The 27,215-nt window shown below is 51.8% G+C and overlaps 1 protein-coding gene across 1 annotated transcript in view; it reads left to right on the top strand.

Moving 5' to 3' along the window:
* Nucleotides 1–1,592: 1,592 nt before the first annotated feature.
* The window catches only part of LOC100898030 (kinesin-like protein Klp10A), a 37,597-nt gene continuing 11,974 nt past the window's right edge, over nt 1,593–27,215 (top strand). Inside the window, exons 1-8 of the mRNA XM_003742308.1 lie at nt 1,593–1,638; nt 2,395–2,583; nt 2,744–3,077; nt 3,344–3,604; nt 3,696–3,915; nt 4,083–4,300; nt 4,989–5,229; nt 5,591–5,800. Of these exons, the coding sequence (XP_003742356.1) occupies nt 1,593–1,638; nt 2,395–2,583; nt 2,744–3,077; nt 3,344–3,604; nt 3,696–3,915; nt 4,083–4,300; nt 4,989–5,229; nt 5,591–5,800 (1,719 nt within the window). The remainder of the gene's footprint in view (nt 1,639–2,394; nt 2,584–2,743; nt 3,078–3,343; nt 3,605–3,695; nt 3,916–4,082; nt 4,301–4,988; nt 5,230–5,590; nt 5,801–27,215) is intronic.

The raw sequence follows: 27,215 nt of genomic DNA on the forward strand, positions 1-27,215 counted from the left end.
AAAGAGGCGCTCTGTTCCACTGTGAGCAGGGTCACCGACGCGACGTGAGCTCATTCCCCATTTGAATATTCCTTCGGATCCCAAGGACAGGTCCGGTGAGTTTGAATGATGTGCTCAGCTGGAGCTGCGGAGATACTTCTTCTTTTGATCGAACATCCGGATTGAAGCATCGCGAGACCGAGCTGCGATCTTGTTCGCTCGGAGTCGAGCGACGGCGAGAAGCTTTGTGTGATCGAACGACCGGAGTGATCGAGTGCGAGCGAGTTTGTCGAGATATGGCGGAACTCCTATCCTGGTGCTCCTTCGCTGGATTCCGCATCCCTTTACGTGAGAGCGTCGCCGAGCTCTCCGGACATCAGGAATCGAACTGGCTCCGTCTCGGAGCCACGTACCCTTCATTTCTCGGGCGCCTGGAGACCTAGTCGACTTAAGATCGGAGGAATAAATCTTCCCCACGCCTTTTCCGTTCGACCGAGGTGCCGCTGACCACCGCTCCCCCGGCTGCCGGTCAAGCGATAGCTCTCCTTGACGGAAGAGGGGTACGATCGCCTCGGGACACGACCAACGCCCCCCGATGACTCTGGGCGGAATAAACGAACTTATTGGAGAGATGCTGAATATTGAAGGCGCGATCCTGAAGAGCCGCTCCCCATGGAAGTTCGAAGCTCGGAGATCGGCGGTGTATTTCTAATTTTGAAGTCGGGCGTTTCGACGGCAACGCCTGGGTCCACGAGGACAATCAGGATGTAGCTTATCTTCTTGGACCTCGAAACGTCAACCCATCTGATTGTTCTTTGATACTCAGAGACCCTGCCGAAAACACGTGTTCCGAGCAGCTCCGCCTCGCCGTTGGGGCTTCGTCGGTGCACGAAACGAACTGACCCTGACCTTCAAGGTTCACGAACACGAATTCTCGAATACGGCGGTGCGCGATAAACCAATCCGATGAATTCTCTGTAGTCACACGGAACGCGAAAGCCTCGGAACGGGGATCGATCGTAAGCTCTCGGAGCTAGCTCACGGAAACGGCGGCGCAGCGGCCCTAACGACGTGGCGACTACACACCGAGCCGACTCCGTAGGCGAATTCATTCCCCCTCGTGCCTGCTTCTGCGAGAGCTCGTTGTTCCATCGACCGTAAACAGCAGTATTTTCGGAGGGAGTTGGATGCGGCGCCGGCCGGCGCGTCCGAGTGTTCCAATCACGTACAATTCAGTTACCCTCCGTCAAACGAAGTTAAACGACCAGCTCCGAAGTTTTCGTGTGCCGACGACGAATGCAGCGAAGGATCGGAAACTGAAGAGTCGCGGTCTCGCTCGGTCCGAGAGCCTACTTCATTTTTCGGAGTTTCAAAGCTGAGCTCCATCGGCGGCGCGGTCGACGTTCTTGATTGATGTGAGAAGCAAACGACTAGAACGAGCTGATATCGGTAGTCCAGGGACGCCGCGTGAATGTGTTCAAGGATTCTCCCCCGCTACGAGCGAGCGGGAACATTGCGCACGTCACCCAGTGACCACGAGGGGCGACGACGAGAGGAACGCTTGCGAGTATGTATGAAGTTCCGAGCTTGAATATTTGCTCCTTTCGCAGGTGATGTCTCTGCTCTGCTCAAAGCTCTTTACGACTCTACGAACCGGAGGTGAGTCACTCGTGAGTTCGAGGAATCTCGAAGCCGAGTCCGAGTGGGCCCCTCGATGGACTTCCATACCTACGATGGGGTCCGCATATCGGTCCCTCCGATGGACTGTGACTCGAACGCAGTCCTCCGCGAATTCACGAATTCCCGACTGTGAGCGTGGGCTAGCAGCGGGCACAAGCGTGTCAGTTAGCTCAGTTCTGGGGTAGCCGACTGTTTCAATTCGAGCTGATCAGAGTATCATATCATCCATTAGGCGTAATGAAGGTGGCTGACTGAACTCTCTATCTCAGCCCAAGGTCATTGTGCTTGGTCCTTTGTCTAGCGATTCGGAGCTCCTCTCGTCTGGAAGTCTGCCCGTACGAATTCCTTGCCGCGGTTCCTAGGGCATGCTCACCGCATAGGAAGCGTCTCGCCTGTGGAGCTCTCGATAGATTTTCAGACACGGAGCCCGATTCCCAAAGTACCTAGCTCAGAAGGGGCTCGTTCACTCACTCTTCGACGAGGAACTTTCGGCTGCCCCACGAACACGGACACCGGATACCAATCGATAACTCCCTCTCTTTTGTCCAACGAGTTCTTGATCAGGGACCACAAATAAGTTCATTCGGCAGAAAGTCTGTTCTCTACGTCCAATCCAGACGGCGACGGCTTGCGCCGACGGGGTCGTGAGCGGCACGGCAGAAATCGAACTGCCGTCGGCAGAACTGGGGGCAATCGACAGTGCGTTGAACGTGAACATGTTTTCCCTGTTTGTAGGTTACTCCATCGGTCAGAAACAAACACGAGTCGAGGAAATCCAGGCACCAGTGTCAAGTCCGCATTGTGCGGTCGGAGACTTCTCGCAAGCACTGGATCCGGCGAGCAGCTCCAAAGAGGAGAATTCCACGAAGTTCTTCAAACGGAGGAGTTCGAGCCTCGCCTCGACGGCCACAATACCCGCCGCATGTGAGTTCATGTCGAGGAGAATACCTCGGGCCACCGGGAGTCGGTGTTCTCCGGTCCGAGGTATACCGAGTCTTCGCATTCCCGAGCCCGATACATGTTTGCAACAGGAGGCTCTCCGTGCGGCGGAAAAACTCCACGTCTGAGCGTGTTCCCCTTCCAGCGGAGAAGAGTTTGTTCGCACGAACGAGCTCGAACAAACGAAGCAGCCTCCCGAACATCGAAGTGAATAACAACAGAATTGCGACGTCTACCAAGGGTGACCTCGAAGTGCACAAACGGAAAATCGAAGAGCTCGTCATCATGGAATCGGTCGAGGACGATATCAGAGCAGGCAGTGGGAGCGGCGAGAAAGCTTCAACGACTCTCCGCAAGATAGAGAGCATCAATCGGAAACGGGAAGAACGCCGGAGGAGACTGCAAGAGGAGAAAGAAAATCGCGCCATCCAGGCTCGAGGCGAATATGGTGAAAATCAGATTCTCTATGATATGATTCAGTGAGTACTATTCACAGCGAATCGAGAGCCGCGTCGCATTGACGCCATAGCTGAGGCACGGATGGGGTTCGGACGGGGCGAAAGGGGGTCACGTCAACGCTTGCAGACTGAATTTTAGCTTTATGAAGCTTCATGATCGACACGAACCTATCATGTATCTGTGTAGGGAATTCTGCGAGTTCGAGAGCTCCGCTGCTCACAATTCACTCGATTTCCACTCAATGCCCCATGGGTTTCATTCCTAACTGACGCTTCACTCCGAGTAGATCCTTGAAAGCGACCCTGCGTGAGAATCAATCGCTGAGCTTCCGAGAATCAGAAGGCAGCATCTGCGTTGCGGTGAGGAAACGACCTCTGAGCATGCGTGAGCTTGCCAAACGTGTTGTTGACATTGTGACTGCAGATGTCGTTTCGGTGGTTGTTCACGAGCCGAAAGTTAAATTCGATCTGAGTAAAAGCATCGAAAACCATCGATTCCGATTCGATCTCGCTTTCGATGAGGACTGCGATAATCTGCTTGTATACAGGTCAGCTGCCGATAAGAGGAAGAATATGGAACACGATACATGAGAGTGGAACCGGTGAGAGAGTTTAAAAACTTCAGGGTCGATCTTGCAGATACACAACCCTGCCTCTCATAAAAGCAATGTTCAACGGCTCGATGGCGACGTGCTTCGCGTACGGCCAAACAGGCTCAGGGAAAACATACACGATGGGAGGTCAGGCCGATATCAAGGGTCTGTATTCTTTGGCTGCTGGGGACATCTTCAAGATGGTGCGGAGAGCCGGCGAATTGATGGAAGTCCGTCTAAGTTTTTTCGAAATCTACGGGTCAAAGGTACGATTTCGAATTTGTGCAGACCACTCTACAAGTATATCTCCACCCAAACCCGTGGGGGAGGACGGATACCTGAATCGGATGAGATGGCAGATGAAAGAGCATTTCAGCCGGAACCCCGTAGAGGAGCGAACAGGAATCTGATCGGGATCTCAATCTCGTCGCAGGTACTTGATTTGTTGAATGAAAAAGCTCAACTGAAAATTCTCGAAGACAATCGACAGAAAGTGGTAGTTGTCGGATTGACGGAGATTGAAGTGGCCGACGAAGACGAAATGTTGGAACTCATCCAGAAGGGCAACGCTTCTCGAACTTCCTCTCAAACGAAGGGTAATGAAAGCTCTTCGAGGTCCCACGCAGTCCTGCAAGTGTCTCTGTTTGATGGGTGAGTCATTTCTCAAATCCGGTCTATTCCCTACCTGTTTCGGTCCCATATTCGAGGCATGGGGATTACGATTCGCTTCCTACGTTAAGCTGCGAACGATGAGATAAATCTGATCGCTAGCTATGCACCGATGCCTTCAGCGAAAAAATCGTGGCGACATGCGATCGATGAGGGAAATATGGGATGCAGCGAAGGCAATCGCGGTTCTCGTCCCAGTACTGGTTTGTATCTCGAGATGAGAATGATAGAGATGGAACAACCAATTGTGCCTGCTCTGCCATCATGAGAGCAGTCAAGTCGGCATTCAATCAAAAAGACAGACGTTCAGGCCGGCAGTTGGTCTGGGTCACGTTCAGGAATCAATCTACGGAGCAGACCATGATTGGAGGAGCCTCTAGCTGGACAATCGTGAGATATTTCATCTGAGCCTTCGGTTTCGGAATCGCCGAGACGGGCACGGATTTCACCGACCCAGGAGCGTTATGCGCACGTATCCCTGGGCTACATAACCGGCGTACTCAATGATAATTTTTCCCTGGAAAGAATCGTTCACGGCTGCTATCCGCTCTGACAGGGGCGCGAATTTCCCGAGTTGATCTCCGGGCGGAAAGTTACGCCTCTTTTCGAATCCATACCGAGAAAGCGCTCTCGAAAAGACTCACAGTTGACACAAGAACTTCGTCGACAGGACCTCTCTCTTTGGCCGACTATCCCTGGTGGATCTCGCTGGAAACGAGAAGGGATCCGATACCATAAGCGCCGATAGACAGACCCAGATCGAAGGTGCTGAGATCAACAAATCGCTCTTGGCTTTGAAGGAGTGCATCCGCGCGTTAGGCAAACAGGGAGCCCATCTACCGTTCAGAGCATCGAAACTGACGCAAGTCCTCAAAGATTCCTTCGTCGGCGACCGCAGTAAAACCTGCATGGTAGGTAATTTGGTAAGCGATATCACGAGGTGCTGCCAAAGTACGGTAGACGAAGCAATGCAAGATCTCGGATCTGAGTAGTTTCCCAGATGCGCACCTTCATGAGAGCTCTCGATCTAAGAGGACATTATTTGCTCTCTTATCGATCGGGGGCTCCCATCGAATCTGGAGTCTCGCGGAGCCGCATGGGACCTTGACGAAGATCCCGGGAGATTCGCCTGCTCATTCCCCGGGAGCACTTCCGACAGATATAATAGGATCCGATCATCAAGTCATCCCTATACATATGATTCGATAACATGTTTCCTCCGCGTGAGAGCCAACCTGAATTCAGTTAAGGCTATTCGTCCTTTCCCGACAGATCGCCATGATATCTCCCGGACAGAACTTTTGCGAGAATACGCTCAACACGCTCCGGTATGCGGATCGCGTCAAGGAGCTGAAAATTCACGATCCAGCAGATCGACCTCGGAGCAATAGCAACTCTATCAGTGACACAAACACCGGCGGCAGCAGCAGTCGTTCAAGCTACATCAAACCAAACGCTCCGAGTCCTCTAGCGACTCCAAAGGTTAGTGAACCCATACGACCGGGAATGGCGGGCTTGAGAGCTCATAGATTGTGGCTCACATAGCGGCAGGATTTATGAAACTACTTACGCGAGAGCCCTCACGCTCTACCAGACTTCTCCAACCCTATTAAATTTAAAATGGTTGCCATGTCATGAATCGATTTCCATTATACGGATTTTCCTCTTGAGTAATAGCGTCGACTCTAAACCGGACGGCAGTCGCGCTTGGCGACTCTTCTATATGTAGTCCCATGGGCTCTTGGCAGCGCGGATGGCGTTGAACTCGATAGAGGGCTTCTGGGATTTTCCGAGCTCGCCCCCTAAACCATCCATTAGGGCAATTCCTAGCGTTTCGAATTTGGGGACAGCTGAAAGATGAGTTCCGGAAGCGAGCCGAGTCCTCATTATCTTACTAAACTGCATTCAGACGAGCCTCCGATCACCGGCGAAGCAGAGCCCCGAACCTCTGCTAGATCTGCTGCGACGTGAGTTTTCGCCCGTGCTAGAAGCTTTCCAACAACTGACTGGTTCGACAGACAGCGTCGCCTCGGCGGATGAGACTCGGAAGGCGATTTCCCGTCTGGTTCGGCTCAATCAACAATGCATATCGAGCCTAACATGTAGGTTCCGAAACGCTCGATTATCATATGTATAAGTCATCAGAATAATGCTGTCGATTGGCGGTGGGATGACTTCGGTGTCTGAATAGCTGCAATCGAAGGTTGGAAAACTCATGGTCGTTGGGTGCCACACTCCCACATGGTCGTTCCAGAGGAAACTCGAAAATCAACAACCATTTTCGCCTCTCTATGATATGTGATAATCTGCATAGCTTGCAGATCTCCATTCTCTAATGTGAAACATCCTCTCGATTTCTAGCCGAGCTACAGAATGGCGGATAGTCCTAGACATCGTGCAGCTTTCCGAGGACTGATCTTTACTCCGGAATTCCGAAGGTCACGTGCATCGCATCATCTCAGTACATGTTCCTATAAGGGCTCGAAGTGTTTCATAAAGTCTCAAACTCGGACGGCGACTTTCCCTCGACAGTCTCTGATGGGTCTGATCGACGGAGGCATCCATCACGGTTGCTCACATAATATAGGGAGCATAATTTTTTCTGCAGAACATCTAAACGAAATGATGACAAGCCTCCTCCAGATTCATGAGTTGGAATGATAACCGGAAGTCTCAGGGGGATGATTGCAGAATTTCTGCGTTATACAGATGCCGCGAAGGTGGCGGAACCCGAGCAGGTCTTCAAGGGAAAGATTCTCCTGGGAGCCTCAGCGATTCAAGGGGCGGCAGAAAAAACAGCAGCAGTAGTCGTTCGAGCAATATCAAGTCAAACGCCCCGGGTCAGCAAACGCGGCCACGAATATGTGACCCCATATGGACGAGACAGACGGAGCCCACGAGCGAATCGCTCTCTACGCACATACCATGGAAATTGATGGAATCACTGTCGCTGAGCCCTTCACCTATCGGCAGAATTCCCGAGTTCGATCTCATTTCAGATGGCTGTCATGTCTCGAATCAATTCTCGTAAGGCGTATTCTCCTTCCGTTCAAGGGAAAGCGACGAATAGCTCCTCGTCGGCAGTCGATTCCGGCAGTATCATCGTCTGACAGGCTCACTGAAGTGCACTGTGGGGGAGGGGGGGAAGCGGACTTCTCCAGAACTAAAATTGTCTAATAGAAAGCGTAGGGTGCTTATAGAGCTGTTGAGGCCGATCATTGATTCCTGGCAATTCGAATCTCTAGTGAGCCCTCACGACAAGCAAGTCAACCACATCCGAAGCGGCAGAAATCCGAGTCTCCGCGAGATGCGCTCAAAAATTCTAAAGTAAGTCCTTCCCCGATGAATAAAACAGAGTAGGCGCCTTTTGCGATCAGCGACATTGACATGGTCGTTTGGACTCCGATGTTTGAGAAAAACGGGACTATTGTTGGACTCTTTTATGATTCGTCGAATCGGCTCAGCTTAGAGGGCTCGCAGTATCCCATTCTCTGACGTCAACATTCATTCTAGTTCCTAGACGGGCTATGGGAAAAGGATGGTACCATGTCATGCGAGCCTCTGCGGTCAGATTTTGGAAAATTTCGATTGTTGTAGATTCTACTCTGTTCCATGGTCGAGCCCTGTCGGCTGTTCTCATCGAGTGCAGAATATCGAAGCTGGCTTAGTGGAGACATCTCGTGATTTCGAGGCGCCTGCGTCAAAACTGAGGAAATGGATCTATAGCCGTGATGCTTCTATGCGGTCCATCGACGATCTCACAGTTTTCAGTGTGGGAGTGTATCCAGAGGACACTACCTCAATATCCTCTCCTCCGTCCGACAATGACTAGCAACGAGAGGAGAATTGAGGAAATTCGTACGGCGCCCGATAAAATAAAACATACCCGATTGATAAGGATAATGCCGTGCGCTCCCCATTACCGATGCATCCTGAGGATTTCCAGATGGATGGGAGTGGTGGTAGGAAGGATCTACTGTATGGTTCGAGAGGTGCGGACCTTCCGTCCAAGATGGGGTGAGATTCGATGGCTCGACGTAGCTTCTCAGAGTCCGGATCCAATTCACCTTCGAGCGAGGGAGTTGACAGCATGGAGAGAGATTTGCCAAAACTGCGCTTCAGACTTTCTGCTGCGACGCGGAAGCAGGAACGCAGAGGTTGAAGAGCTTTCAACGTTTTCCCATGCATCCTCCGACCGAATTCATTGCCTTCAGGTGGCTTTGGATATAGTTGTGCGGATTTGTCCCATTTGGTTTGACAAATGGATTCGAGGAATTCATTTGCATGCCGTTCGATTTCAAAGTGAATTCTGTTACATACAGGGGAGCACAACGTCATTTGTCAGAGGCAGCCTGCGGCTCGCGGCTGTTCTTCGGGAAGATTCGCGAAAATATTCGACGCAGTTCCGTCTCCGGGGAATGCGCCAGGTCGAAAACTACCGGGGATCACACGAGCTTCTTCGATTCTGCGATATACATGTAGTTATTCTGATCAGTGAATGTTCAGAGGGTTTCCGAGGTTTCATTCGTACGCGTTCCATGCTCCGTGCGTTATACTCAACGCCGGTTCTTATGATTAGACGCTCGAAGTTCCCAGTCCCTTTCGACGTCATTTCATTCTCCCCGAACAGAATGCGACTTCTGACATATGACCTCTCCAGATTTTTTTAGCCGCTCGTCACACTCAGTCCAAGAACATTTTGTTCTCCCCGCCGACACAGTCCCGTTGCTCATCATTCCTTCTTGCAGATGATGTCATGAGGAAGCTCCAGATTACGCCGACCTATGCTTCGCATGTACATTGTAGTTTGCCATGTCACGGACATCGCCCCCGAGATAATCCCGACATCAGACGGCCATGAGAGGCGAAGATCAATTCGTGCGACGATACTTTCTCATTCAGGTGCCGATTTGAGCCTGAAAACTGCTTCTGATCGCAGGGCACTTGCAGAGGCTACGGAATGATGTATCTCTTTAGGCCTCGGTGAGATCGTTCTCAGTCTGAGGTCTCTCCATCTGGCTTGTCCTCAGAGGCTTGGGAGAGGGGGATCTCTAGCTCGCTGCGAGAAGTCAAGAACTCTCCGGCGATAGCACGAGAAATCACCGATCAGATGGACACTGCAATCGACTTCCGAAAACTCGCAAATAGAGTAGAATATCTATAATTATCTGAATCAACGGAACCTTCCGGATACTGAGTTGGGAGAGTCGAACAATTTGCGAAAAGTTCCCGAAGCTTCGACTTCGGAACATGCATCGGTCCGGACGCTAGCTGCGCCGAGTCATTGGAGCTTCGCTTATTCGAGTGTTCGATGTTCTCTGCGAGAAAGAGAATTCTCGACAGTAGAGTTTTCTCATTTTGTTTCCAAAGCGCAGCGGAGGAAACCCCGACGAGAACGAATGACCGAAATCGGGCAAGCGACGCAGATGAAGCTTAGAATTCCGGGTCCATTAAGTTCACTATTAGCGACTTTCGGTCCGGGCGAGCAATGGGAGAAAGCTCCTTCTCGTTCCGTTCTTGGAGTTTGAATGCCTAGCCTGCGCTCTTCTCAACGAAACGAGTAAGGCGAGGCGGATATCGCTTGACTCATCAAAAAGCAAGAAGCAAAAAACGAACCCTGCCTCACCGTCGCGTCGGCCGGCAGCTCACCGAGATACAGAAAGTCAGCCAGGCATCCAGTTTTCACCCAGTGGCAATGTGGGCGTCTGTCCGCATCAGTTTCTTTTCCTTGGGAGGGTCAAATGAACTATTTTCTGCTCAGCTGATTTTCTGTTGTCTTTTTTGTGTTCCTCCAGTGCTTCTGCCTCAAGCATGCTGGCAGACAGGCGAAAAGCTCCACTGACCGGCTGGCCGTTTACAGTTAGACAGGCTGACGAGAAGGCTGGCGGGCATACAGAAAGACAGATAGATTACCACACCCTCATTCATTTTTTTGCGCTGCGGTGCACTCCTGTGAGTTCTTATCTTAATCGAGCTCTTAGTTTTCACCTGAGGAGGCAGCTTTCTGCTTCATCTTCATGACTCGCTGTCTCGAGCTCTCACGACGAGAGCCGCTGGATGAATGAGTGGACACTCGACTGAGCGAACAATTGAGCGTCATGAGTATGCGAGACCGCGGAGGGGTGAGAATGAGCTGCGCATCACCCTTTCTCGTTTTTTCAATTAGCTTTTCCTGAGCAGCCGATCAGACGGGAATTTCGCTGCTTCGATTTCAGGTCCTGAATCCCGAAATTCTCGCACGACGATTTTTACGGTTTCCGATCCGCCAAAAAGTAGCTGGACACGATACGCGATACGTCGAATCGATACCGGGAAAATCAAGCCGAGGAATCGGAGCGTTTGACAGCTCGTTCCCCGTGGAATGCCGGAGATTCTTTGAGTCACGAGTGAAATCTTCAGAAAAAAAACGCCATCGTGGACCTCATCGGGGACCCCCATTCCAATGCTAAGTCTTCCATTTCAGAGGACAAGAAAAGATCCGCTCACCGGGTCATGACGATCGTTAATATTTAACTTCGCTAGTTCCCCGCAACCAATAAAAAACAGCTAATGGACCCGCGAGCGCAGGAGCTCCTTTCATCGTTGCTCAAAACTTCCGACCTGAAACGTAACGCCCACACGACTTAAATTGACGCAAATGGTTACTGCGGCTCATTTGGAAGCCGGGATATACTTTCGAGGAATCGAGGCTCATCCTTCGGCGAGAAGCGTCACTGGAGGCTGGACTCTGGTCTCGGACTCCCGGATCTTTCTGGTGTTCGGGAAACGCCTGTCTTCGAATACGTATGCAAACCGCATGCAAGCCGCCGAGTTCCCCATACCACCAGGTCCACTCCGATTCATTTCGAAATCGATATGGAGCGAAGCTTTCTAGCTTCGATCCTTCGTAATCTAAAGTCGAGAGGGCATCCCGGGCGCCGCGCCGTCTGAGGCAGCAGCGCTCTTCCCCGCGACTTCCCAGGCGGACAGTCGCCATCCTGGGACCAGGCTATCTCTGCGGCAGAGCTGCACGGGAGGAAGTCTCGCGGAGCCTTAAGGTCCTGCAGAATGCGAATTCGGGGCCATGGAATCTCCCGACCAGGGTGGATGCTTTCCCTGCCCATGCGGATAGATCAGGCTTCTCCCAGTCTTCAGTCGACGTTATATCGGTTCCCCGGAGTATTCGAATTCTTATGGATCCAAATAAGGTGAAGCGTGGGATGGACGTATTCCAGCTGATTTATATTTCTATATTCCTTCTTCCCTCTCGTGGAAACTCCCCCGCTCTAATTTATGAGACACATCGTCATTAATTTTTAGACTCTCGACTCGCTGCATCCAGGGACTTGATTTATCTTTCTTCCCTACGACTTTCCTTGATGGATGGGCGACGATTTCTTCATTTGCCTCCAGATGAGATGACTATCAATCAGATTCTTAGCGTAGATGTGCTCAGCAATCCTCGTGGCTTTTGCCCACGCGGGTTTGAGCTACGTCCATACCTGAAAATACATCCGCTTTCCTCGACATATCTTACCAATGTCGAGGACCTACGCTGGATTTCCGCGGGGGAACATTCTCTGTCGACCCCGCATTGTCTTCTCCCGACACTCGGAGAGTTTTGTCCATGATTCGGTCAGGCAACTCCGAAAAGTAGCCGCCACACTCGTAGAGTCCTAGAGTCGAGTCCCGCCTTCTTTGATATCGACGCCCGCTCTGACGCTCTTCGTGGCGATGTGTTGAGTCGAAGGGTCTATCCGGAGCTTCCCCAATATGAGCGGAAAGAATACGGGCTGACATCACCCTGCGGTCCACCGCCCGGGACTGATCGATGCAGAGGATCCGATTCATTTACCTGATCTGAAGTTCAATTTCCTTATTTTCCCTTGCTTTCTGAATCACAGAGGAAAAAGAGAGCATTTCAGAATCTATTCATAATCATCGCGGGCTTGTTGGTGATACATAATTGAAACCTTCTGTCACGAGGTTGGTATCAGTGATGAACATCTGAACATCTCGCTGGGCTTCAGATCGAGGCTTCCGACTTCTCCGGAAAGAAGTGGGATCTTTCATCGATCAGATCCGTGAGAGATCTCACGAGCTTTGGAGTCATGAGTCGAGGATATATTCGAAGGGTGGAATTTGTTTCAAATCGGAACTGATTATCCCGAGCTGCGTTCGTCGGGACCCGCTTCAGTGATTTCCCCTTGCGGTCTTCCTTCCCCTATGCGCTGCCACAGTGAGTCGATTGGTCGGCCGTGGGAAACCTCCGAACACTCGGGAATCCCGCCACGCTTCTCCGTTTATGGGGTTTCTGAAGACTTCCTCGAGCCCGCGCGCTCGCTTTCTATGCTATGTGAGACGAAGAAAGAGTTTGTCTGTTAAAGAGTGTCAGAATGAAGAACTCCGGACGATTGCTGCGCGAGGTGGTGCAAACAAGCCTGTCCCCAGACAAACAAATGCTCCGGTGGTTTACTGACTGCGGGAAACACAGCAGAGCGTCACCTTCTCATATCTTCCACGAGAAGTCTATTGGCCCCGCTGGGAGCCTTTCTTTCAGTGGTCTTTGCCATCGTTGTAATGACACCAGGTCGAACGGTGCGGGTAGACCCAGCAAAGGAGTGCGGGTCCGCTCGTTGACGGACGACACGGGGAACAGAATGGAGTTCCGTCTCATAGGAACGATCCGTCTAGCACGGATGACTCGAAGGATGGAGTCTGAGCTCCCTGGCCGCGGTCCCACACCGGTGGCAGCGGTCCGAAATCGTCGGCGGCGGCGGCGGCGGCCACGAAGACTGTGCAGACGATGAGGACGTCGAGTGGGCGTGGCCAAACGATGAATGGAACCACACCCTCGGATAGATGACAGGCTCTACTGAAAGGGTGCCGTCTGTCCATGCGTCTACGCTTCAGTCCGTCGGCTCGCCGTCGTGTATCGCGTTCCGGGGTCCCGTTAGACGTTTCTCTGATCAGCTCGTCCCCAGAATACGTAGCAATTATTTGAATCAGTCTGCAATCGAAACATGCTAATCTCCGGTTCGCGTGGAAGAGCGCTCAAGCGAGCTTTGATCGGACTCGGGGCGGCTTGCCAGCAGGAAAGCCGTCGCTCTTGCCCCAATCCCAAAGCGGCGATGATTCCGAGGAATCCATGTCCCACGTCTCAGGTCCTATAGTACGGTATCGTGTGACGATGAATTCGACAATTGACAACGCGATTCTCGATGCGCCGCACCGATCTATAGACAGATGATGCTCCCGACTGCTAGAGATCCGCAGTTTCGCTTGAGGGCCCCGGTCAGCGGATAATTTGCCCCCAAAATGAATGCTCGGAACACCGAATCAACCTTCATGGGTGCCCGAATTTCCTCGCCATCGTCATGACGGGAACCAGTTAACGGTGAGACCACGAGCCAGAGGAGAAATGCTCCTCCATACCTCTCGCGCGGCAAGATGAATCGTGGACTTCCTCTCTTTCTCTCCACCAGGCGGGCGGTTCTCCCGGAGCATGACTGCTCTGCGAAACAGGGCAAATTAAGCCCTCCGCAATCCGTCATCGGACGCATGCCTCGACGTATTGCAAACCTGATTGATGTCCCCTCAGTGTCAGCGTAAATCGTTGTTTCTCTTGTCTACGGCCTAATAGTGACCCGTCGAGTACTTCGCTCTTAGTCCGCATAACAGTAAAACAGAGCTTCCCGGTTTCACTCGATGCCTTATCTATGCTGTCGTAAATTTCGTTTCCGACGATATCTCTTCGCTCTGCGCCTCTTAAGCCGCTGCTCCAATGTAGAGGAACGAGCTGTCAGCAGGGGAAGGAGGGGACGGATATGAGCATTCCGTGAAGAGACCCGCCCGAGCATGTTCCTTCGGGCCTGAGAACGCACAAAAATTTTCGGCAACAACACAACGTGTCTTCGGATAATTCTTGAAGCCGAGCGACACTCGGCGATCTCCTGGAAAGAGTCTTTCTCCCTGAGCCGCTCAGCGGCAAAGCCCGCGGAAAAGAATGCACCCTTAAGGCTGACGACGTCGGACTGTCACCAGATGGTCGGTACTTCTAGCATGATTGTTGGTAGGCCGGCGTCCGGCTTCTTCTCGTGCTGAGGTATACGGGGAAGGGAACGGCTATGAGCGATAGGTTCACTTCATGGATCATTCCTGACTCCGGAAGGTCTCGAATGTTTTTCTCTTCACATCTTGCAAGATGAGATTCAATCAATCGAGAGGATGCATCCATGAGCCCTGCTCTGCATGACTTGGAGCTTGGACTTCCGAGCGGAAAGCATATATTGGATTTTTTTGCCTCTCCTTGTCGTTTCAAAATGCATTCACATCTCGAGATTTCGCTCCACAGATGGCATATCTCATTACTTTTCTGGGGGGAGCGCCCTTTTCTTGCGCACCGAGACTAAAAACAGCACCAGTCTCGATACATTTCCACGATTGGGAGAGGAAAACGCGAGAATGCGCGTCAGAAATGATGATGATCTATGATTCGACTCTATCCAAGGAAGAGTCCGCTGCAGGTAGTCTGAGTGGTCCATACCATACCATATTTTCCATGCTATTCATATTAGCATGCATACTCACGCTTGGGTGCACGGAAATCCGAGCTCCACGTCATGAGGTTCGAGCAAGCAGGTCGAGCTTTGATTCCCAAGCTCGCAGCATCATCCGAATTCCTGGGATCAATGTGGACCGCATTGATTTCGATCCGGAAGACTCTGGTGGACCGGGATCTGCTCTGCATTGCATCGAGAGCGCACTTCCCGAGGCCTATGAAAATTTCTCTACCGCTACAGCTCCTCGCGACCAATATTGAGCTGCACGTTTCCTGTCATCTGAGTGCTAGAGCTCCTCAACGATGATTCTGCGTGTCAGCTCCCTCAATCAGGCGGGTGAATAATCGCAGAGGACGTTGTTTGTTCAACTCTTCTGCAACGCAGCCGAAGTCATAGATTCAGACGGAGCCTAAACATCGATGGAAACTTCTTCTGGGGACTCCAAAGAAGTTATTTTTAGTTCCGTCGATAATAAGAATCGACCACATGGGAATCATTTATATTATAATTTCTTTCAAAAGAGGGACCGAGATGTCATGGTTACGCATTCATGTTCATACAAATTGCAATTTCCGACTTTCCGACTGAACGACACAGGAGACCACCACGTTACCGAGACTACCGAACTCCACACTACACACCCTGAGCTTATCCGGACTTATGTCGTACGTAACAAGACGCGCAAGCTTCGCCTTGGAAGATGGAAGAGTCCCCCGCTCCCGTAAAAAGGTGCCCACTGCATGCTTTACCGAGGTATTTATCTGGCTCTCTTAGGAAGCCGCTCGGTAGACTCACTCACCCCCGCCGGTCTCCTATTCCGTCGTCAAATGACGACGCATCAGAGGACGCTGCAATGCCGGTGCTCTAAATGCAAATGACTATAATCGAAGAGTAGCCCTTGAAAACACCGTCGGGCTCCCTGATTGACTCCAGCTCAACGTCGAACCTCGGAGCGAGCGAAGCTCTCGATCGCACCGCTTCGAGAAGGGGGTAAGATCAAAAAGGAAATGAAGCGAGACATTCCATCTTATTTTGTCATGCTCGTTCCAAAAGTTAGGATCGGTTTGAAGGTCGATATTCCCGGCACAGCCGTGTTTGCCGCCCGGGTGGGAGATTCCCCGTACTCGAATCCCAACCTCCCGCACTCTGACGCAAACTCTGGGTCGCAGCTTCGAACCATGACGAAGGTCGCAGGGCTAAATCGTACAACATATGATCGAGCCCTCACCACTACCCAAAGCTATCTTCCCTTACCGTGATTTCTCTTGCCGCGTAACAGCTGAGCTCTTGCCTCGCTGCCAGTCGGCCGGCCAGCCAGTCGTTCAGTCGAGCAAGCCGGCAAAGTATCGTGGTTCTGGTCTGCATTAGATGTAGAGCTCACAGTGGCCGTCGATGGTGTAATTTCTTCTCAATTGGACTACCTCATTGGAAGTTTCGGCTCGACTTGTTCCACGCCGAGCATCGAGGACAGCTCCGACAAGTTCTTGAGCGCCTCAGCGAGTGGATACGTGAACCCAATTAAACGGTCAGCTGAGTTCAGATGCAAATCCGGATCAAGTCCTGAAGGCACACGGTGACGAACTCGTCGAAGTTCATGAGCGCAGTGAGAGTTATTTGTGCACGGAGCGAGCTCCGGTTCGGCCGGCAAAGGTGAGCGTCATTCTTGCTCCAACTCTAACAATAAGTTCACTTCACCGATCCGGCGAGTGTGGCGTATGTGTACAACATCTTGAGCTTGCTGAGAATGATTGGATATTTGTTCACTCTCTAAACCACAATCGCGTCGAATTCGCCTGACGAATAGAGCACAGCCCTCTCGTCCATTTTCCTGAAGGATCCTACTTCTAATAGACCGCGTCTCGAAAACTCTTTCGGAGCAGGCTCCCTGAGTTTCTGACCCGCATGAGACATTCGAGCCACCTCTAATCGAATAGTCGTGAGACATGTGAAACGAATTGAATTAGCGACGGAGCCATATTTTTCTCGAGGGACTGCGTTGCAATGTTTCCGCTGCATCCGCTTTTGATGAGGCGGTGAACTCGAGGACTCGGGGACGCTCAAGTAAAATCCTCGATTTCCCTCTAACCAGCTTTTTGCCTGAGAAGGTGCTTTGGCCCAACAAAAATATCCTCAGCCATCGTTGTCGGTCGCGTTTTCAAAAAAAAACGTCTCTAAGACGCTGAAAGACAGGTCTCAAAAATTAGCGAGCGACAGCCCCGTGACCACTCGACTAAGTCGAGTTCTTTGTTCGCTGTGTTTTTTTTTCGCGATGCCGTTTAGGCGGCTCCGCTCCCGTGGAAAACGTGGGAAGAGGCCGGAAAAAGACTGAATATTCGCGTGGAGTCATGAGCTCCGTTCGATCTCCGATTGAGACTGAAGAGGGAGTGAGGATTAGCTCAGCCGATGACCTTGGCGGAAAGAGTCGTATATCGGACCTTCGCTTCCACGGGAGTTGATCGGGATCTAAGGGAATCGGAGGAGCCCGGAAACGGGCCGAGAGCGTGAGTAGGTCGTTTCGCAAGGTAGCTTTATGATGATCATGTTCGTCACGACATGGTACTCGACGGTAGCACATGTTGAATGATCTGAGAATGAGAGCACGGCCAGAGACGCCCCCGGGCGAGCGATCCTCGCGGCTTCGAGCTGCAAATCGCAATATGCCCTTCGAGATCGAAGCCCAATGATCAGACAGCCAATTTAGGCCCCGGAATTTCAAGTTTGATATCTTGCCTCAGTGATTCTGAATTAGGAAGGAGACTCCGTACATCGAATGTTGTCCTGCCATGGCTCTCATAGATTCCGAGAACTGTATTCTGCGCTCAGCAGAATCACAGTGACTAATGTAGCTATTTGTTATGGAAGAAAGTTCCTCTGTAAGCTTCCGCTCAGCGCACACAAGCGGTCCAGCTGTCACCGAGCAGATTATCTCGACTCATGTTGATCTATTGCATTGAATGTGGAGAGAGACCAGGTAAATCAAACAGACTTGTGGTCCAACTGAGAAAATCGGATAAGCGGACGGATCAGGCGGGAAAGTGGGAACAAAACAACAAGTAAGCCGAGCGTGCGGGCGGGAAGAGAGAACCGCTTTCAATCTGGTGTTATCAGCACACGTGAAAGTCGGCGGACGATTTCTTTCTCCGAAAACGAACCGGAGGCATTTTTCGCTCTAGTTCACGCTTTCTGCCTGCATGCCTTCCCGAGTCGAATCGACTCTCATTTAGCCCTACAGGTAGTATCTGCATTTGATTGTTCATCATTGTCGCCGCATCGCTGCTCGCGAGCATCCCAACTTCGATCGGGGAGCTTTTCCAGAAAACAGGCGACTCGACTCATCGTCGGCTAAAGTCGTCTTGCGAAAGTAGTCACCCGTAGACTGTCGTCGATTCGCATTAACGCGACTACAGTACCTATCAGCATATAAATTATCATTCTGAGTCGGGCGATGGGGAACGAAAGCGTGGCTGAGCGAAAAAATAAACAGATCCGCGATGCAAGCATTGATGGGCAAACTGGATGAATAATGTCTGTGCGCTTCGAGGAGACGATTCTGAGTGACGAATCGCCTAGATCCTAGATCGATGTATGCAGATATCGGTGAATTCGGTGAATTCGGGAAGTCGCTTCACGGACGCTTCGTACGACTCGAACCCAATCAACCGAGGTGGTGTCATCTTCTCGTTGTTGTCGTCGCCGTCGTCATAACCACGACCATCACGACTCAGGTCCGGTATACAGCTTTCGCAGGCACTTACACGATGGTTGTAGTCAATAACATCGATGATGCTGCAGCCACTCATAGATTTTCGTGCTCGCCCCCGGACGCTGACGGTCGGAAGGATCCGCTGAACGTGGAGGCTCCCGTCCATATTTGATGAGGATCAGCATCATCGAATTGAGGGTGAGCATTGAGGTGTCAAGGATGCCAACTTCACTCCAGACGCACCTCACCCGGAATGTTTTCCATTCCGAATTATGCGGAAGAATGTCCGGACCCGCTCGAGGTTTGCGAACGAGGGCGATAGCGGACCAATGTAAATCCAACGTCCCGACTGCTTCTGCTGAAAGCTCCGTGTTGAGGTTTGAAAATTGAGAACAGCTAGAGAGAAAAAATCCTAGACATGTCTCGTTCATCTTTTTTTTCTGAGCGGGAAATACATCTTTCCGTATTCTCATCCGGCTTCCTCGACGAGGTAAAAAGAACAGTCGGTTATTTTTCATTTACGAACTCAAGCGTGATGTTCCCCCTGTTCGGAATAAGCCGGAACAGACTGACGAGCATAGGAGCGAAGTGAAAGCGCGGGTTTGTTACATTCTGTCGGAATAACTAGACAGTGGCGCGGTGTGCCCCGACCGCGGGCTAAATTCCTCCCGCTGAACTTTCGGTGGCGAGCTCTGGTCGGTGACTCAGTGTTTAATGAAGTATAAACCAGCACTTTCGTCAGTCGGTGGACGCATGTAAAGCGGAAAAGAGCGACAAAACGCGGAGGACACTCGAATAGGCTACCCCGGCTATCACGACCGAACTTCGTCCGGTATATTCTATCAGCCAACCAATGCACGTCGCCGAGGGTTGCGGACTCAGGAGCGATGCCGAATCGGGAAGCTACCTATCCGTTCGCATACCGAAATGCCTGAGCGCCGCATCCCAGACGTCCGAGGCTTCGGTGCATCGCGCGCGGCTCGAATCCGCCGGCCGGCCGTCCACCTCTAGGTTTCGGCTCTCTAGGGCTCTACGAGATCGCTGTCGGGCGATTGTGCTTACCGTTCGGCGACTTTCGGTGCGCATCGCGCTCGATTGAATGGGAGAAGCGAGAAAGAAAAAGTTCCACAGCTGATGGATGGATCGATGAATCAATGGATGGATGAATCACCGGTCGCTGCAACGTCAGCTGTTCAGGAAGCACAAGGAAAAGAGGTGCGTTCGCCCCGTTCTTGTCCCCTACGAGACCGTCCGTCGTCGGGGGAAATTCAACGGAATCACGCGCGGTGCTACTCATCGCGACGGAATCGATCCCTCCTGGGAACCGCTCTTCGCATATCCTCGCAAACCACGTATTGCGTCACGGCTCCTTTGCTTGCTGCTCTTGGGAAGACTTTGAATCCGGCGGGGTCTGATAATTACACTTCGGTGCTCTTTTTCTCCTGACACGGAATGGAAACACGGATTCGCTGATTTTTTTCTGCTCCCGATCCGACGACGGCCAGCAACGGTCGTCGTTCTCACGTTTTTTTTGTCACTGGAAATCTAGATCCTAAGAACGTTCTCATTCTGTTGCATTTGTGTCTCCAAATCACCCGCCATCAGCGCGCTTGGGCGTGCTTGGCACTCCTCGGTGAAGTAACGTCGGCGACGAAACTCTCGCTAAACTACTCCAATGCGTCGCCGCTTAACGGTTGTTCGTGTTAGCTCATGGCCCGCCTCGACAATCAAGTCCGGAGCGCGGTCGCTCTTCGACGAGATAATGAGTTCGAAAGCGGGATCATTCTGAAGAAGAAGAGTCAGGCAGCGATTCGGAACTTTAGGGAAGCCCACCGACCAGGGTTCACAATGCTGCTGGGCTGCTCGACAGATATCGCTGGAAGACGACAATACGTGCGAAGTATATCTGCGACGGTGCCACCTAAGCGGAATAGCGAATCGGAATAAGGCGAGAAAAAACCCGCATGTACTAAACAATGACAACGAGACCGCTGCGTTCTTCACACCGCATTCGCCGCATCCCGTGGCGCTACTGGGCTACTCGCCCGATTTCTGGCTGCCTCACATCAGGGGGGAATTATTCATCTGGAATCCGGGAGGAAAAGAAGAGCAGGGGAAGATGTATTCGGAAGTTCCCACTGCGGCCGGGAGAGATCCGAAAAAGATTGGAACAAACTTTCGCTGTTGTGCTTGGTTGCGCTACCGGAAAGCGAAAGTCAACAAGGGTGGGGCTCGATGCGGATTCGTGCGATGAATGCCGCTCGGAAGATTGAATGGCTTGCACCTATCACCAACACAGCTAGTCAGTCCAGCGCAACCGGTCTGCTTGGGGGGTCAGAAATAGTCAATTCACTCGCAAGTGACTCACTCACTCACTCAGTCGATCACTCATCCAAAGGAGACTTCTGGTTTGGACCTATGCCCTAGACAGCTCCCCATCCGGATCGATTCAGTCAGAGCGAAGCTTCGGCCGCACCCTCGGAAGTCAACAGGATTTTTTAATTGCCTCGCACACTTCATCATGCTCGCATTGCCCGCATCGGACGTGTTCGGAAGCGCGCAGCGGAAGATGAATGGAAACATATGGACCACCTTCTATGACACAGTGCTGGCTCCAGTCGGCCTCATCGAGTGCTCTGAATTGCAAATAATCGCATTGAATCATCTGCCTCCCGGACTCGCGAGCATCCATTTGCCTCAGTTTTCCCTGCGACGCGAGCTCTTAGACGCGAGCATGGCGTGCTGCCGCTCCCATAATAGCTTTAGCCATTATAGGATTGGCAGCAACCTGTCGTACGGCAACGGGACGGCGGTACGAGCAACCTGGTCTACGTGAGTGAACTCTTCTTCCTCACTTCTAGTGTTTGGTCCTTCGTCAGGACAACGAGCAGCATATCAAACTCTAGTTGGAAGGCGAGCGGAGGCACTCCCACAAGCTGTCAACGTTTCTTGAAGAGGGCTTGACCATGGCCGACAACCAGTCTCACCTTTCGACTCTCGTCGTCTTCTCGAAGCTCGGCCGCATCGTTGGGTTTCCGACAACAAGAGGCCGGAGCCCTAGACCGGGAGGAAATTCATCTGCCAAGGTCGTCGAGACTCAGTCAGAGCAATCGAGAGGAAGCCTAGAGCGCGTTGACTGAGTGAGAGCTTGCTGTTACGCCCAACAGAAAGCTGCTAGTGCCGCGGGGAAACGAACCGCGCGGGCAAGTGAACTACCGGCCAGTCGACCGTCTTTTCCGAACCGGAGGCCTGTTCGCTGAAAGAGAACACGGCGCATCCAGACAGACATCTGAACTCTTGAGTCAAATTGTCTCAACGAATAATTGTCATAGATCGAAAACGAGTGAGCAATCGTTTTCGGTGAGTATCACCATTTCCTGGTTTGTGCGATTTTCCCTCCTCCTCCTCCAACAATTGTGACCGGGGCTCGTCACGCTTTCACGCAACTTATCGTTAAGTCTCCGTGACACGGTTGTTCGATCCGCTCCTTTTTATTTCAAACGTGTTCATGACACGAGTGCAAGTCAATCAGTTGGTCCCGGAGCGATATTGCTCACTGCCAGCAGTGACAGAGTTAAAAACAGGATGATGATTCGGTCCCGTAACGATTCTAATTGTGTTGAGCTTCCTGCGGTAAAAACGAACCCCGTGCCGGTCGGTCAGGCGGCGGCGCGGCGTGGCGTCGATGCTGCAACTCAACAATGCTGGACGCTTCTCCACGCTCCATCCACGTCGGTGCGTCCACGCACCATCGTTTTCGGACGGCGGCAGCGCGTCGCCGCCGGAGATGCGGAAGGCTTTCTGGTTACGTTCCGTGATTAGGCCGCTGGTTACGCAAACGAACAATGATGTCAGTCGAAGGTGCATGCGATATTGAAATTGACAGTCCGAGCTCTCTCGTGCCAACGATCGCTTCCCCTTGATCGACGAATGAATGCGTGGATCGTCTTTTAGCTTGAGCGAGCAGATCGGTCGAGCAGCCGATCGGACGACGACGACGTCGGCCCGGATTACTTTCCGGTGAGGCTCATTGAACAGGTCCCGCTCAAGGGATCGCGATCCCGCGTCTCCCCGTCCACATACAGTCGGAGAGAAGAAGGAAACCGAACTCAAGATCGCACGGCTGGAGGATGATAGGTGAACCCTCGGTCGAGAACTCCGACGAGAACTGTCGCCAGAGCCTTCGCTCGGATATTTCGGTTTCTCGGCGAAACTTTTCAGGCTAAGGAAAACACGCGAACAGGGAACGTCTCGATCTTCGCGAAACAATTGGAGGCTGCAGCGGGAGATGCATCGGGGGTCAGATATTGTTCGCTTTTGAAAGCGAGACGGTACACGCCGAAGAATGTTCTGGCCTGAATTTCCCTCGGGTCATCATTCATTTAAGCAGCGTCGCTGGCTAGAACGAAATCCCTGACAAGTTTTTCGTCAAGCCGCAGCAGCTGAGGCAGCAGTAGCAGCAGCGGCGGCGGTGGCAGCAGTGGCTTTGAATAGCTGATTATTCGAACGTCGAACGACAACGTTTATGGGATTTGCGCGAGTTTTAAACAAAGCTGTTCGAATGTTCATTGTCATCGGTTAAAGACCACGTCGGAAGCGTAACCAATTCGCACCGGCCGGAGAGTCTCTGGTTCCAGAAGCCTCTCGTCGGAGTTCGCGCGGTGTTCAGAGTAAACGTTGGAGGAGAAGTTCAGACGAAGACAAAAGACAGTGGGACGATTGGATCGAATATTCGCCCTCGCGAGATCGTACGCAACGTCAGCACCGGCGTCGAACATAATCCTTTTCACACAGACATACATGGGTCCGACAGATTTGCCCCGTTTTCCCGTTACGTGCGAGCGGAACAGTCACGTCGCCAAGCGTTTTCGGGATGACCAACGCACGGAAGAGCCGTCGCCTCAAGTGGTCAACTTGGAATCATGGGATATTAAAAAAAATAACACCACCAGCCCGAAGAACAGGTAACGAACAAGTCGCAACAAGGAAAACGCACGCCAGAGACGAAACGGTTCCCGAGAACGCTCCGTCTCACTGACTTCCAGTAGTGATAAGCGAACGCGCGACCGACCGACCGATGGCTGGAGCATTGAAGAGCATCGAAACGGTTCCGACAAGCGCGCCGCCGCGCCGTGCAAACAAAGGAAAACATCACACGTAAGATCACAGCTTCAAGATTCCACCAAACCACCGTTTGTTCGGTCGTTCTTCCGATCGGAGCTGGAATTTACCAATGACGACAGAGCCAGCGGCGAGCTGAGCGGTTCGGCTGATCTTGCGTTTGGCTGCCGGTGTTCCGATCCCTGATCCGAGCGGCGGGCGGTGCTCTTCTGTTTTCAGCAGAAATCCACGCGAGGAAGCGCCGTCAGTGAAAGTGGATTTGAGCACCGTGTGTGTGTGAGCGAAAGCGCCGCAAAGCCCAGAGGCTCTTCTCGACCGGCTGCACAGCCGGTCGGTCTTAGCCGTTGTTCCATTTATTCGATAGAATTTTCGTAGGTGTGCCTCCGTTACGTGGCGATCGCGAGGGAAATATCAAATCGACGTGGAAACGGTGACCATCGCGATGTCCTTCTCGATCGCCTGCCTTCCTGTTACCGTTATTCGCTTTCCATTCACTAGATAAGAAGCGTTGCGTGTCTCTTCGATTCAGACTGAAGATTGCCGTTCTGCCGATGATCGTACGATCGCTCTGAACACGGTTATGGGCTTTCGCTCTGTTGAACGGCCTTCCGCGAGGAGGAGACGACTAAAAGGGATTGAATACACAGCTAAAAAAAAAACAAAAAAGAAGTCCAAGCCTCGAAGTCGAGGCAGGGTCCAGGCGATGAGTGATTGCGTCGTACAGCGGGTGAGGTATTCACAGAGCGTTTTTTTTTGCGTTTGGAAGTGCGGAACGGAGTGAGCGTACGCGGACGGTCCGTCGTGCTCCACGGGGCTTCATCCATCTGGGCGGCATTTCCGTCCCAGGGAATGTCTTCAAAAACAGAGCATGCAATTGCGTTTGCGGCGACGCTATGCGCGCAGAGGCTTTTTATAAATTGCTCAACGATTGAATGAAAATGTACGGAATGCGAGCATGATCTCTTTTGGATCAGTCGCCCACTCTTGAAGTCGCTTACTCACTTCTCGAATTCGAACGGAGAACCCTAAAGGTGGGATACAGCCGGAGGGCCTAGGTTTTGCTCCTTTCCTGCAGATGGTAGGCAAAAGTCAGACCGTACTTCGCCCGCCCGCTTTTCTGCCAGGCCGTCCATCTGCTCTCCGTAGGACGTTACGACCCTACTTCACCGGATGCATTAGCGTGCACGGATCCATAGTTTCATGCAGCACTCACATACATGGCTTGCAGCCTCCTATTACAACAAGACTTATACATGCCAGGCGCAGGCAGCTTATGCCAGTGAATGGCTGGAGCTTCGCGAGTGTGAAAGGGCGGTGCCTCCAACTTGTTCCTTGAACTTGGGGAGCTGCTCGAAGGCTCGTTGGCTTCGAGGCGATGAAAGTTCTCACAACATAGAACTTCTGCCCTCCCAAGGCTGAGGCTCCGAACCCGGGCAATAGTACCGAGTCCTCGAGCCGCATTGAGCCCGCGATCACGGTTGATCGGAGTCAGAGTCGGAGATTTATAATAATTTGGGTTCAGTGGAAGCTCCCACTACTTGTTCGAGTTGAGAGTTCATAAGAGTCTCGGGGGAAGATCCGGGAGACTCGCTGGACCCCAAACCGGCCAACATTGAAATTGACCACCGGCGGCGCAGTGAGCTCTCTTACAGTGCTCGGCTCACTGCCGAGTTTGATAAACACGGCCATACGATTTTGTTTGGGTTTCACAATTATAAATCATGGTGATCGAAACTCAACTCGCTTTCATACGGTCCCGAAGGATTTCCGTGGCCAGCACGGACTCATTAGAGAAAAAATTCCTCGTCCCGATGGGCGCAAGGGAAGAATCTCTGGTCTAGCTGGAAGATCCGACGACAAGGCAGAAGGGAACTCGCACGACGTTTTCTATTCGATCGTAGACAGAAAATCTGACTCCAAATGAAAACTCCGGCCCCAGGTTCTGCTTGGAGAAACTGTCCGAAGTTGGGGGGACGTCTCTACGAATCAGGAGGCATCTCACTCAGCCCAGACATGGCTCGGAGCGGTTGCAACTTCCATTCATTGGAAACTTAAAAAAAAATGAACAGAGTTTCTCTAGCCCCATTCCCCGGCTCTCCTCATGACACGATGAACATATCTACAATTCCGGGAGAGAGATGTTTAGCACGAAATGTTCTTCCTTTCACAAAACTCATACAACGCCGACGTGCTCTAATACTCCTCTGATAGCCCTCTCATCGCGCGAGGCTCAGTTCCGTAGAACGGGAAGAGACGGAAGAGTCAGACTGGGAGGTCATCAGCTGGAATGGCAGCTCATTGAAAGTCATGCATTCCTCCGGCGCGTCGAGCTTGGTTTCCGACCCGAGTCGAGTCGTGAAATATCCATGTCTACTTACATTCGGGTTGACAGTATCAACATGTGTTGACTATTTTCCATCTGTTTCATTTATTTTCCATCTAGGTGACGATCCCGGACAGCTTGGAGCTTGAGCAGAGCGTACGGGCTAGATATCTCCGCTGTGACAAGAATCCCAGCGGCGACTTTTCAAGTCTAGTCGTCCCGGGGAGACTTCGATTATTCAATGAAGAATTGGAGGAATGATTTCAGATGTGTCCATCGGGATTCGCGCCCGTGATTTTCTCTCCTCCGTGGAAATATTATCTACGAGCGAGTTTCTGAACAATATCTCCCGAAGCTCCGATTTGTTAAAGCGGACGCGCTCACTGATCTGGTTCTCTACTGCCATAGAGGAAGAAAACCCGACGATCCTCTTTTGCCGTTGAACACTCGTCGCTCGATGGCTAACTCAATAACACTCGAGCCAAACGCTTTGATTACGTCTCTACCGCAAGCCAGCCAGGCCTTTTCCACGGTATCCAGTCGCAGTACGCCTTCGTCATGTTGCGAGTATCGATACGCAAGTGGAGCGGCGCGACGTCTCCATTGATAGGTATATTTAACACTTTAGCCTTGCTCATCCAACCCGTTCCACAGATCGAGTGATATCGTGCCAGAATGAGCCTGTTTCGAGAGAAACCGCAAATCCCGTGTATATTCAGACGGGAGGGTTTGTAGTGGAATGTATTCGCGAATATCGAGGTCTCCAGTACGCTGGCCGAATCTGTCCTCGGTTCGAATGCGAACACCCGCGAAGAAGCTTCCGGAGGAATATTGCGAAACTTCCGAAAAGGACTATTGCTCGCGAGATGAGCCCTTTTGAAGCGTACCTTCAGCTGGTGAAATGGCTTCGATCAGAAAGCCTTCGACTATTCGCCCTCAAATAGCTATTCAGACTTCGATATTTCGCGCCAGCAGCTCCCAGGTTCGGTCCGTGAATAGAATTTTGGGAGAACAGCTGAATGGTACGTCTGGAATGACGTGGAATAGAAACATGAAATAGAACGATTGGCTCAGAACAGCGGGACGTTTGACCCGGAAAATGGGACTTCTCCGACATGGGTCAAAAATAAGAAAATGAATTACGACAAGCTCCCGAGCCGTCTCTGGACACGAAAAGTTGTGTCCGGAATTTTGATCCGCTTAGCGGGA

Source organism: Galendromus occidentalis, unplaced genomic scaffold (assembly GCF_000255335.2).
Source record: "Galendromus occidentalis unplaced genomic scaffold, Mocc_1.1 scf7180000077366, whole genome shotgun sequence".
In the NCBI taxonomy this organism is placed as follows: Eukaryota; Metazoa; Arthropoda; class Arachnida; order Mesostigmata; family Phytoseiidae; genus Galendromus; species Galendromus occidentalis.